At 42.9% G+C, this 13,600-nt stretch overlaps 1 protein-coding gene across 10 annotated transcripts in view; it reads right to left on the minus strand.

Annotated features, from left to right (window-relative positions):
* The window catches only part of SOX5 (SRY-box transcription factor 5), a 604,730-nt gene that overhangs the window by 42,194 nt on the left and 548,936 nt on the right, over positions 1-13,600 (minus strand). For 9 of the 10 annotated variants that reach the window (XM_030959507.1, XM_030959511.1, XM_030959510.1 and 6 more), the window contains one exon: positions 9,182-9,328. In XM_030959507.1, coding sequence (XP_030815367.1) covers positions 9,182-9,328 — 147 coding nt within the window. The remainder of the gene's footprint in view (positions 1-9,181; positions 9,329-13,600) is intronic. The other variant, XM_030959508.1, reaches the window with a different exon arrangement.

The following is a 13,600-nucleotide window of genomic DNA, read 5'->3' on the forward strand; positions in this document are numbered from 1 at the left end:
GGTATCTTTATGTTTCACCTCCTTTTAGCAGCAAGATGGAATCCAACCAGCAGCTGCAGAAACTGGAGGCAGTTTAAGGTTTATAGACATAGATATAGAGGAGGAGGAAGAGGAAGAGGGAGAGAGAATTAAATATATAACATCAATAGTAATTCCTAAACGTACAGGGCTGCAAATGTTGGTGTTGCCATGCAATTTCACAGACATGTCTGATGTTTGGACTCGATGATCTTAAAGGTCTCTTCCAACCTAGAAATTCTGTGATTCTATATCTATCTATATATCTATATCTATCTATATCTAATCATCTATATCTATATCTATATCTATATATATAGACCCTACCTGTGTTCATTACTATTTGCTGCAGAATGCAGAAGAGTGCTGAAGAAGTATTCAGCCCCCCTTGGTGCACAGGCTTCAGATCCTGTTCCTGCTTCACACCAGCAGAAATGAAATCACCATCAGGACCAGAACTGGGGCCAAATTGCTGGCAGGCACAATGAACCACTAATTGCTGGATTCATTAGTAAGACTCATAGTTTGTCCCCATGAGATGCTGAATACTTTCAGCTCCTTTTAAAACCTTGCATCTTAGAAATTAAAATTAACAACAGCAAACTAGTATTTTTGTTACACTGTAGAGACTCAGCAGGAATTTGAAGGCAGATCACAGGAGAGCTAAAATTCCATTATGTCAAATTAGGCAGATTTTTATCTACCCCTTCCCTGTGAATTCTGGAGAACATGCATGCAACCACACACAATAGCTACTCCATGCTGCTCCTCAAGCCTAAACAATTGGTTAAAATAGTTTTTGTAATGCTGACAACTGCCTCACAAAATACCTTTAAAATCCCCCAGCACCGCACTGTTAAGACCGACCTATTCTTTTCAGGCATAAAACAAATGTCTATTTAAGAACACATCCAAATGCATTTCCATCACTCAGCCAGAGCACTTGTACCTCCCAGAAGCTGACACTGTCAGGGATGGAAAGGGAGACAGGCAGGGAGAAGAGACCTCCAGTGCACCTCCTGGCTCCCCTGAAGGCAGAGGATCCAGCTCTGGCTCATCTCCAGGGGGTTCAGCTGTGCCAAAGGTTACCCACGAGCCATTTCTTGATGATCTAGAGCTGATGTCTACAGATCTCCTTTTATTTTAATGATGACTTCGATACAGATATTAAGACATTCTTTGTCCACACAGAAGTGTATGAGAGGGAAGTTGACATCTTAAAAAAAAAGAATTCTAAGAGACTGATTTGCTTTTTCTGAAGAGGGCCAGCTCTGGGCAGTCTTCATATCTTATCCAGAAGAAAAAACAAATTTAAAAAAAGGGAAAAAAAGCCCCCTTCACCCTTTTCTCCTACGCTGAAGCTGCAGTGTTTCTGTGACTTATTCTGGGCACGGATCCTAGAGCACTGACTCCATGTGTATGTCACCAGTTAATTACCATCAAGACAAGACACTGGGGCGCTCGGAAAGCACAAGATAATTTTATCTCCTCACCACTAATATCACGTACTTGCACAGCACTATTTGCTCTGCCTGAGCCCAGAGGGGCTCACAAAGTGAGTCCCAAAGATCGTCATGGGAATCCTTCCAGCCTGCACTGAGCCACCCCATTTGGAGCAGGAGCAGGACACACCACATCCATTTGAGATTTCAGATGTCCCACTGCTGAGAGCTGTCCAAATGTGAGATTTTTAGCCTCAGCATTCATCTGTGTGTGCGTGTGCTGGATTTTCCTGACCCCAAATTTGATCTGTGCCTTTACAGGAAATATTGAAGGGTACAGACTACCCACTCGTTTATACAAATGAGATACAATTCATACAAATAACAAATAATAAGCAAATAGAGATAAATTAATTAATTTCAAGTTTTTAATTGCAGACTCCATTTCCTGTGGACATTTGAAACTAGGAGGAGAGTACCCAGAAAAGGAAAGAAGATCATTTCAGAGAAGGCTAAGAGTATTGGAAATAAGCACAAAAAGGGGTCACTCTGATCTGCAAGCAAAGCAGAAAAAAGCCAAGAGTTTAGATTAGCAGAGCTCAAGATTGACTGAGGCAACCAACAAGCTCAATTCAAAATATATTAACTTACAGCTGTAACCTGAAGCCTATACAGCTCCTAGCATGGCTAAAGACAAAAATAATCAGTGACCTGGAATGACTGCTCTCAGAGAGAGCCACCTTTGCAAAGAAAGACATTCACAAGAACCCACATGACAAAAACGCTCTCCAGCATTGCTACATGCATAGGTTTTCTCCTAATTGTACACGGAATTAAAGCTGCTTTACTTATGAAATACCTCAAAAATTAAAATACTTCTGTAACAGCACGACTCTAAATTGAAAATCTCTCTCTGCGCTGCTCCCATCACAGACATGGCCTTCCCCTCCAAGATACTCAGAAATCTTCTATCAAACACTTTTTTCCTAATTTTTTTTTGTTTGTTTTGTGTAACCAGTTCTGGCAATAGCTTATCTTTGCTTTACAAGCAGCAAGGTAAAATGCAGCAAACAGAAACTGAACTCATTCATTAGCACAAAACGTACACATTGGAATCCACAGACTGACAGCATTAATGGATGAGGACATGTGACCAAAAGTGAAATTTTAAACCAGTTTCATATGGTAGATCCTGCCTCATCAGCTTGTCTGCCTCTGATGTTCTTTGGATACTCCTGAGACACTTTTACTGGGAGATTCTACACTAGAAAGTCTAATTCTGCTGTGAGGTATTTATGTCTTAGCAGAATTGTCAAGATGAAATCTTCTATCATTTGAGACTGAAAATTAATCCCACTTTAATAAAAAAGTAACTCATAGATTAATTTTCTTAGCTGCTTTCTAAGCCTTTGAGATACGTTTATACCAATCTCTAAGTTTCAGGCATGACAACATGAAGATTTTTGTTTAAATGAGATTCTTACATCCTCACAAGACTTCAGCACCTTGGACCTTAAGGAGGCTCCATTATAAAACCAAAACACGTAGCCACGCTGCTTTGAAAAATATGTGTACTCTAAAGTGATGCTTTCCACAAAATGTCTCTGAATCCCTCTTTTGCAACAGCTCATTTTACACTGAACAATTCAAACTGCATTCTGTACAACACGTGTGTAGTTCTGAGAAACCTGAGTGAAAAGTCGCCAAGCACTTCATGTAAATCTAAAGTTAATGCTAATCCAAAAGAAACTGTCTTGTTGAATCTGAGAAGAAAACTGATTTTTCCACTCTGCTGCTAAATTTTGCTTCTCTTCAGATACCCAGAGCTACCAGGGATTAGAGATTAAAATGTTTCAGATTAAAATATTTTTGGAGCTCCCTTGTTAGGTGATTATCACTCAGGAATCCTTCCTGCACAACGCATTTCCCTGCTGCTTCCTTTGAGCTGCATTCTGTCAGAGCATGTCAAGAGGAGCTAATTTCAAATCCAGCATGCAGCGTGGATACAAACCCTTGTGCAGACAAAACAAGCAGCTCCTGTCAGACTGATCACACTGGGACTTCATTCCACCACCTCAGAAATTCCCTTCCTGTGCTGAGAAGGAGTTGTACGTTTGATAAAAGGTGGCTCTGCTGCTGCCACTACAGCCTCTGCACCTTTCTTTGGGCTACTGACACACAGGGAAATGCTCAAGCACTTGATCTGGAGCTGCAAAAGGGAAGATTCAATTCCTGACAGGATGTACCTGGTTCCATTCTGGGATTACCTGGGAGAGTGAGAGTTCCCTGCTTCATTTCAAGCTCCCCCTAATCCCTGAGACAGGGACATTGCTGCACTGCCATCACCTGCACAAGCCTGTGCTCCTGGATAAACACACTCCATGTTTTAGAGACTCTTAACAGCCCAGAGTCTAAAAAATCTCTGGAATAAAGGATGGCTAAAAAATCTCTGGAGTAAAGGATGACCTTTACCAAGAATTTCCCATTCTGAAGGAAACGATCCATTAATCTGATATTGGCACAACTCCCTGGTTTGTTATCTGTATTTAACTTGGAGCTAATATTGGCTCCCCATCTTTTCAGTGAAGAAAGAACTTGGTGTATTTCTCATCATGGCTGGTTCCCCTTCTTCAGCACAAAGACCTTCTGCTAGATATTTTTTATATTTTTTAACTCTCCCCACAGACCAAGACCACCCAAATTCAAGGAGTATCAGCAAAAACCACTGCAACCAGAAGAAAATTGTATTTTTTCTCTGTTGCATTATGCAGCTCTGGATTGCATGCTCTCCTAAAGCCCTTTAATGCTATTTTTAGGACTTTGTATTGTTTGGAGCCCATTTGCTATTTTAGAAAAGCACCTTAAGAAGTTCCATTAATACTCATCATTTCCCTGTGCTCCAGCAAATGGTTTAAAAAGTCATTGTTTGTATGCCTGCATGTCAGATACAGGCAGGAGAGCAAGGAAGAGGAAAACAACTTCAAAGATTCTGTCACCAGCTCCCCATTTTACTATTTAGGATCAAAAGCATGGGCAGCAAAGGAGAGAGGCTCCCAGGTAAAGAGATTATTACCTACAAGATGGGCAGGGAGACTGAAGAAAGAGCAGAGCACAGATGAGCTTACAGCTCCCTACTCATCACTGCACTGTAAACTTCCCCTTGATTATCTTACAGCTATTTCTGACCTGTTTGATGCTCTGGCAAGGGGATTGGGAAATGCAATCACTGGAAATGTTTTGGATGTACTGATGTATAATATTCTGGTGCTAATTGTTATTCTGGTGCTGAAAAGATTAATAGATTAATTTAGCAAGGATTTATTTTTTTTAAATCAGTGCCATATGAAGAATTGTGTCCAGCCTGGAAACTCTCACAAACAGAAGAGCTTGCAAATGCTGGAGATAAAAGTTGTGTAAATACAGCCCAGTGGTTTATCAGGGACGCTGTGTCTTGCATCACTTTGGTGAGAACTGCTGTCCTTCGTTCTAAAATACTGAAGTATTTTAGAAATGCCTTAATTTCCTGTTGCTTGGCATTCAGGCATTCAGCAGCTGCTGAGCTCTCCAGCCACTAAACAGGACAAGGAGTGCCCTCAGTACACGGGGCCTAATTGTGCTGTGGGTTAGTTCCAGACAGGTTCCTCTTCTCTGCTCTCCAGGGAGAAGAATTTGTCCCCCTGCAACACAATCACCTGTACACAGGCATTTTATCAATTGAAATTAGATGCTTTCCATGAGCATGTTCAAAAGTAGCAGCTCTGGGGGCACAAGGAGTCTGTGTGTCCACTTTTCACCAGGCTCCTCCACACCCAGTCATGTGGCAAGTGAGTGATGCACACAATGGGGACTAATGCTTCCCCCAAGATCTCCCAGGATAAAATTGCACATTCTGCACCACCATATGAAAGGGAGAGATGAGAGGAAGGGAGACAAATGCACCCAACTTAACAGGGCTGCTCAGGGTGGTCATCGAAAATGAAGTTCAAGTCAACAATTTGCCTGGATAGAATCAGAAATATCATGGAGATGATACAGATTTTACTGTTTTAGGGCCTTTTTCTTATTTCATTCAGACAAGGAAATAAGGAAAAGGAATTTCCATTCCTTTTTTCCACTATATTTTTATAAAGAAAGCTTTCCTACCAAAACCAGGTAGTGCCACCATCAGTTATGGCTGGGACAGGAAAATCCACAACCAGCTCCCCACAGAAGGAGTTCTTCTGGAGAGAACCAGAACCTGCTGGGCCACCTCCAGGCCCATGTGCACAAGCACCAGAACTTTCAAAGGCCACTGAATTGCTGCCCATAGGTGACACGAAGGAAATTCCATCAGAAGTGTTCACTTTGGTGAGCAGATAATGTGAAACCAAAGCACCCTCTTCAGTTAAAGACTCAGATCGATATTTCTCTGAATATTGCAGCTGAGGAGAATCTGACTGTGTGTATCCAGCTGCTCAGTGCTGCTCCTGCCTTGTCTGAAACACATTTCCCTTCCTTGTCACAACTCCCAGGTGCTACTGCACAGCATCACTGCCAGAAGTATTTGAATAGAACAAAAAAAAATTGATTTGGACAATCTGTGTGCTCTTGTCATTGATGGAGACACAAGTGGGAGTAGGGTTAGGGCTGAGGCCACAGCAAGGTTAAAAGAGAAGTGCCCAGGAATTCTCTCCTGTCACATTTCACACTGAATTGCTCCTGTTTTACAGCAGATGCTACAGACAATACACTCTGCTCCATTTAATGGGGGAATGTTTAGCTACATTTACAAGCTGCACTGAAAACTCACTCCAGAACTACTGCACTTGAAAGGCTCCATGGAAAGGGCCACAATATTGCAGTGTGCAGCCCTAGATTCTGTATTTATCCATGCCACATAAAAAGCCAGACACAAAGGCAGGAATGAACAGGGCCCTGACCATCTACAGGTGGGGCTGGAGCTGCTGTCCTTGTGCAGGTATGAAGCACCTGATCTGAGGGCACTGAGGGCTGGAGCTATCAGGTGGGAGCCCTGGCAGCATGGCACAGGTCACAGTTCAGACAAACACAGTGCCTACTGCTCTGTTTTACCTTGTGCCTGGCCCTGTACAAGCAAGAGGCTTGAAATGACCCACAAGGAGGGCTGGGAAGTTGTTTGGCCTGGTCCCTACCTGCACCTCTGCCTGCCCTCCCCAGCCGGGAGCAGCGCAGCACGGGGGCCCTGACACCACCAAGGCAGACTGGAAATCCAGCCCAACGTGGCAAAGCCCAGGGCTCTCTGCCTCTCGGGGCTGAGCAGGAGGAGGCTGGGATGTGGATGGTGCGATCAGCACACCGGCTGTCTCGGAGCGCTCCAGGAGAAGCCGTGCTGAAAGCCATTTCCGCACGACGCGCGCCTCTCCTTGGACAGCCTCCACCAGCAGCTCCGCTCCTTCCCTCAGCTCTGCTGGCAGGCTCTCCTCCTTGGAAGAGTGCACAGCCCCAGCTCGGGCTGCTCAGCAAGGCTGCCAGAATGTGTGCAGCACTCAGCCCTCAGCCCCTCTCGTGGCTCCCTGAGAGGCAGAGCTGGGAGGGACGGGGCTCTCCAGGCCACAGCTGCTGCAAGGGGAGCAGGGCCAGCCTGCGCTCAAACACTGCTGGGGCCACTGATAAAAGCCCTGCCAGAACAGGAGCTGCCAAGGTCTTAGAGGAGTTTCAGCGATGTTTTCAAGTCTTACTAGATTTAAAGGATGATCCTTGGCAAACTCCCCCTGATGCTTCTCAGCATTTCTAGAGCCAACAGTTGTTCCATCTGCTGCTGAGGCTGACTTTGAAGAATCCTTGCAAAGAGCAGCACACTAACTTTAACACCACACGAGAGGAGAAAATGCCACAGCTTTTCAGAAGTGACCTAGATGTTTGCCAGTAGCTTGACACACTCTCAGGTGAGGCTGTCTCCTTGTCTCCAAACACTTGAGGGTATTACCAAAGCTGTGCCAGTGTAAGCTGTGGGCTGAAAACAGAGATTCAGTAAACAGCATCTACTGAAAGCTATTCTAAGGCATTAACTATTCCTCTGTGGAGGTCTGTACAGTAAAAGTGAGAAAGATCACCACAAACTAACTTCAGGAACCAAATAGCTTATGGGGATTAAAAAAAATAAATAAAAAAAAGTCTATGAAACTCAAGATGTATTCCCTGACGACAGTTAGAAAAAATTACATATAAAAAATCAGCAAAGAAAATAAACTTTTAAAGCTGTTGAACACAAACAAGCTTTGAAAAAGCAAAGAAAGGTCCACACAGACACCAAGGAAGGTGTTTAGTTCCAACACATAAGCCTCAGTTTCTGCCATTGTGATGGATTTGCCAATGTGTTTCCTGAGCCAGGCCACTGCACTATTGTGTAAGCCTTATTCTAATTGCTGTGGGCTCCAGCAAGGTTTCTTTAGCGTTTAGTATGATAAATAACCGTGCTCCCAGGCTGGGTTCACAGCTCAGAGCAGCCCAGGCAGGTCAGGTGCCCCAAGTGCAGCTCCCACCTCGCTGCGCTGCTGAGGACAGACAGAGGGATGTGTCTGTCACACACCATTACCATTAGAACAGAGCCTTGTTCTTTTATCCCAGCTGAACTCCCGGCTCTCTCAGCAGGACTGCTAAGTGAAATCAATGTCTGGGATTTCCAGGCTGAGCTGGGAGGTCACAGCCACTCCATCATTTCTCAGCATTATCCCCTCTCCTTCCCTCGCGCTCTCTCCCAGCCTCCAACTGGCACACAGCAGATTGAAAACAGCATGCAGCACAGGACTTACTCTGCACAATTTTACAGCCTTTTGGAGCCCCCTTCCTTTCCTTCTGGCCCACTTTTTTAGCTTATTCGCCCCCTTTGACAAATAAGTTCTGTGTGTCTCCTACGGAGCTGCAAGCCAAAGGCACTGAACTCCTGAAATTATGAAAAAGCAATAAAACAAAAGAGAGAACAGAACTGATCTCTACAGCTGCCAGTAAAAATGGTTATGCTCAATGTTACCAGCAGATATGGCAGGCCTTGGAATCCTGCAATTGCCACAAAATCCACACTGTGCCCCTGAGATCTCCTGAGACCCTCTCCTGCTGCACAGGAGAAGCAAATTCAACCCTGAGACTCTTTAAGTGTAGGAGATCTACAAGCTGCCAGCCACACACATGACTCCCCCTCTTGTAAAATGCACAAACTGGGTAACCAAACACTTTTTAGAAAACCCTAAGATCTACAATCAAGTATTGCACAGCTTGGTGATTTCTTGCTCTAAGAGAAGAGGCCAAGCCAAGGAAAAGCCACAGCAAGTCAGAGACTCTGCAGTAAGGAGAGAGAAGAGATGACCTAGAGCTTGATTCATCAACACAGCAGCTCCTGACTTATAGCCATGTCTCTCATTCCCTGAACACGTATCTCACTGGGCTGACAATGGTATTATTTATTTGTCTGGTTATTTTTAATCTGTGCTCCTTTACTGTTGGGGTACAAACAGGACACCGCTGTCAATTCAGGGAATCTCTCCTGACGGGATAAAGGACATGGACAGCATGCTGGAGGGCACTAACAAAAAGGAAGGACACATGTTCTACCCAGCTCCTGCTGTCACCCACTGAGGACTGCTCTGTCCCTGCATTCCTCAGCTGAATTCTTCCCAGATGTTCTGCAACAGCCAAATATTCTCCCATTGCAGGGGGACATCCTGACACAGCTGCTGCAGCCCGGAGGCCCAGGCTGGGTACAGTACCTTGCTCTTGGGAGGAGGGCTGGTTGTGCTCTTGTCTGTGTGGATGCTGGTGGGGGACACGGCAGCACCAAGGCTCCCCTGGGCAATGCCAGGGATCTTGCCTCCTGGAGACACCTGCATGGCAGCGAGCTGGGCAGCATACAACTGCTGGGAGACAGAAACAGACAGGAGAAAACGTGGGCTGGGGAGGAACACAGCAAAGAAACCAGCAACAAATACATAAATAAATTAATGAAGCATCTTCCCAAAACTTCTCCCACGGCAGAGGAGGTCTTTTCCCTCCAATGGGCATTTTTTATTTAGCACGTATGTGTTGGAAGACATGAATTGTCATCCTCCCTTTTGTGACTCATTCCTCCAGGGATGGACGAGAGACATCACCATGAGAAGTGTCCCAGCTCCCTGTGTGCCCAGGGACTCAGGGCAGGCACAGAGCTGATCCCCACTGCCTGAGCTACTGCACATCCTTCCTTTCCTGAGAGAGCCCAGGCACACCAGCACTCCCAGCAGAAACATCTCCAAGCCCTGGGAAGCTGCTGGGTGTGATGGGCTCCGTGCTTCCATTTCATGTTTCTTTATTTCACTCGCTGTGTTTTCCCTGTTTCTTTATTTCACTCGCTGTGTTTTCCCTGTTTTCCCCCAGGCTGTAAGGTGTCTGGGACAGGGAATGCCAAAATTGTACTTAGCAATTACTGCAGGAGTCCACTCCCAGCTGAGTTGTGGGGAACCCTTAGAGTCAATATAAACACACACTTATCAATGGTACAGGGCTGTCCATTAATTATTAGAAACCCCGGTTAACTCTAAGAAATCCTTCAGTGATAGATGCAAAGACCAAATAAGCTCTAGAAAGGAATTTTTCCATGCAACATCCCAGAAGAAGGCCTTATTTTCAGGTGAAAAACTGGAATATATGAAATTTCAAATGTATGCTTTACTCTCATTTCAGGGATGGACACACCTGAAGAGATTGAAACACACAGTGTGGTGTGGAGTAACCTGGAAGGAGGGGTGAAACAAAATCTATAAAGCCTTCATTCATGCTTTTTAAAACCTTCTGTCCTCCTGTTATCAGATTCAACACCTCACCTCAATTTGACTTGTTTTGAGAATTAAAACCAAACATTCAATAAAATTTTATAAAAGGTCCCTTGTTAGAGTCCTCTCTTAAAAGTCTCTGTCTGCAACACAAACCAACTATTCTACAGAAAAAGCAGTATCAGGCCCAGCTCTCAAAGGAAAAATAAGTGTTTATGAAATTGCAAAGGTCTGAAACCTATTTAACCAGGAAGATTGCTCCTATTTCAAAAAATGGAAAGAAATACACAACACGCAGCACATTTCTTAAAGTTTCACTGTTTTTGAGCTTTTGCATTATTGAACTTGTCTATTCATATTTAAATGTTTCAGGACATCTCCAGCCCATACCCAAGGAAAGGGCAGTGGTGACCAAGTGCTCTGCAAGATGGCTAAATGACAATAATTTGTAATTCATTTAATGGACAAACTGAACTCCAAAAAAAGAATATTTCTACCCCTGCTTCCCTAATGGCATCAGATTTCAGAACAATCAATAAATCTCTGCAGCAATATTAAACTATCATCTAAAATACATCTAAAACCATGCAATACTGCACATGGGCAGGGGAGAGGAACCATAATCATTTAGCTATAAACAAACAATAGACGTTACTTTTTAATTGCTATTTCACAAGGCCAATTCTGCCTTCTTGAAGTATTATGTGTCTTTAAAAATTCAGAATATTACCCTTGTTTATTATGTACAGCAAAAATAAACCTGCCTAAAGCTGTGGTGCTTCACGGATTGCAAGGGAATGCCTTGGCCACAATAAAGCAGTCAAGACCCTGTAGATAAAAAGTCCTTATATCCCACACAGGGTACAAATTAAGAGGCTCAAACCCAGTGTGATACAGAATAACAGTGTTTTCCTTGCACTTTTTGAGGTCTTGGTTTCATTACTGTGTAGGGTATAAGGACTTTTTATCTATATGCCTATACATATTATATATACATATTTTTTATGATGTCTATACATAATAAACAAGGATAATATTCTGAATTTAAAAAGATACATAATACTTCTACAAGGAGGCAGAATTGGGCTTCTGAAAAAGCAACTAAAAAGTAACATCTATTGTTTGTTTGTAACTGAATGATTATGTTTTGTCTCCCCTCCCTATGTGCAATATTGCATGTTTTGTAAATCTTTTCTCATTAACCTCTTGTGAAAATCTGCAAGGAAGCAAAATCATCAGAACAAAAGCACCATTTGATACACTTTGAAACAAGCAGGTGGTACTGTTAATTTTTTAATGCTGCCCCTCTATTTTTAAGGTATCAAACAAAAAAAACCCCCTTTCTCCCTAGGCCACCACCAAAACCATTTATAATTCTCCCACTGTATTGAGCAGAAACATTCAGCTGAACTCTGTGAATGGACCAAGAGCTCTTGGCTGGATGACTCTGCAGCACACCAACAGCACAGCCCTGAGGTGAGGGCAGCTCTGGAAAGCTCCCCCTTGGGCATTGTTGTTCCACGTTAACAATGCTCATCACTGCTCCGAGGCTACCCTCAAAACGACTTCTTGTTCTATTAATACAGAAAAGGAGAATGAGATTTAATAGCGACTTTCAAAAGGGTTGAACAAAGTGCTAGCAATTACACAGGCAGGAATAGTTGATTCAAGCACCTATAGGCATTTGGATTACAGTATTATCTCTTATGAAAATATTTTTATTAGTGAACAGTGGAGATTAAGAGCTGTTGATAAAAAAAAAAAAACACAGAGAGAGACAGGTGGTAGTGGGAACTGAATCAGTGACTGCAATAAATTTGTTTCTGATAAAGTGGTTTTTCAGCGAGGATGCCACAGTGATGAATTTACAAACCACAGCCCCTGAGTGTCTGAACTGTTGACTGATCCACCACTTCAATTTCTGTGTCATTCCGAGACCCATCATTAAAAATATACACATGAATGGCCTTGCTCTTTGTTTCTGGTGGGGTTTTTTTGCATAATCAGGGGTGGGAGGGGGGAATGGTATGAAATGAGACTCACTCAGAATACATGAATTTCATTTTTCTTTACCTCAAATTTATGCTTACATAAGGCACGAAAACTTAGATTAAGGCAAAAAGAATTTTGCAATTTTGCCTAATTTTGAATCTGCTCAGGTGGTTTTCAGTTGAAAAGGAAAAATTATTTCACTGAAAACAAACATTTGATGTACATCCTACTGTGAGACAGGTTTTTTAAATTACTGGCAACATAGATAAAAGCTTCAGAAATTAGAATTAAAGCTGCACTCATTAGTGATTGGTAGCAATGCTTGCTAGATATTCTACCAAAAAAGTTCTTTATTTACATATTTGAAATGCCAGATTTTATTTTTGTCAGAGTTTCCTTCAAAGATTGTTACACATTTCAAAGGGACAGGGTAATTTGTACATTCAAACTTCAGCAGAGGCTTCTAGGTGCCCCTTGCTTGCATCCAGTGGGAGACTGCCAGAAAACAAAGACAATATTTGAACACAAGGACAGCAGGCTCCTTTAAAAAGTCACCAAAGAACACACTGCAAGGTGAATTTGCTAGCTTCCACTTTGGGGTAATTTCAGATAATAAAGACAATAATAACAACATATAACATATACTATTAATAACATATAGAGCTCAGGATCCTGAGATGCACTTACCAGTATTATTTTGGTTTATTTGGGGATTTATTTTATTTTGGTTTGTTCCACACAGTTCTGAACACAGCTGAGAGTTATTCCTGCTCCTGAGAGTTATTCACACCTGCCTTTATCCCAAACAATTCCCACAAGGATCTGCCCTCTCCCAGTGCTGGGGTGTGCAGGCTCTGGGGCAAAGGACCTTGTCTGCACTAAAGTTTCCCTTTATTCACCCAGCAAAACCCAGCAAGCTGCAGGAATTCACCCCAAAATGTGAACCACACAGAGACTAGAGAAAATAGGCTAAATACAGAAAAGCTGCACTGCTCCTTGCCATGGCCTCAAAACCCAGCTGGCTTCCTCTTAAACTCCCATCCTGGCTATTCTCTGCAGTTAGCCAAAGAGAAGAAGACAGGTAAGTAAATCACATATCAAGGAACAATAATAATTATTAGAAATTTGGGACTGGGCTAGTTAATACATTATTAATGTACTGCTTCTAATGAGAGAGCATTGGTGACACGTGGAGGAATTCTCTACCTAGAGAAATTCTGACTCATGATGCTTCAGTCAAGATCAGATGTGTTCCATGAAGGTGAACTTTAAACAAGATTTATTGTGCTCAGTTATGTTTTACATCTTGTTCTGTCAGACTAGACAACATAATAGTCTCTCTAGCCTTAAAAAAAACCCTGAGACTTAGAAGGAAACGTTGAGGAAAAC

The sequence above is a fragment of the Camarhynchus parvulus genome, chromosome 1A (genome assembly GCF_901933205.1).
Source record: "Camarhynchus parvulus chromosome 1A, STF_HiC, whole genome shotgun sequence".
NCBI classification, from domain to species: Eukaryota; Metazoa; Chordata; class Aves; order Passeriformes; family Thraupidae; genus Camarhynchus; species Camarhynchus parvulus.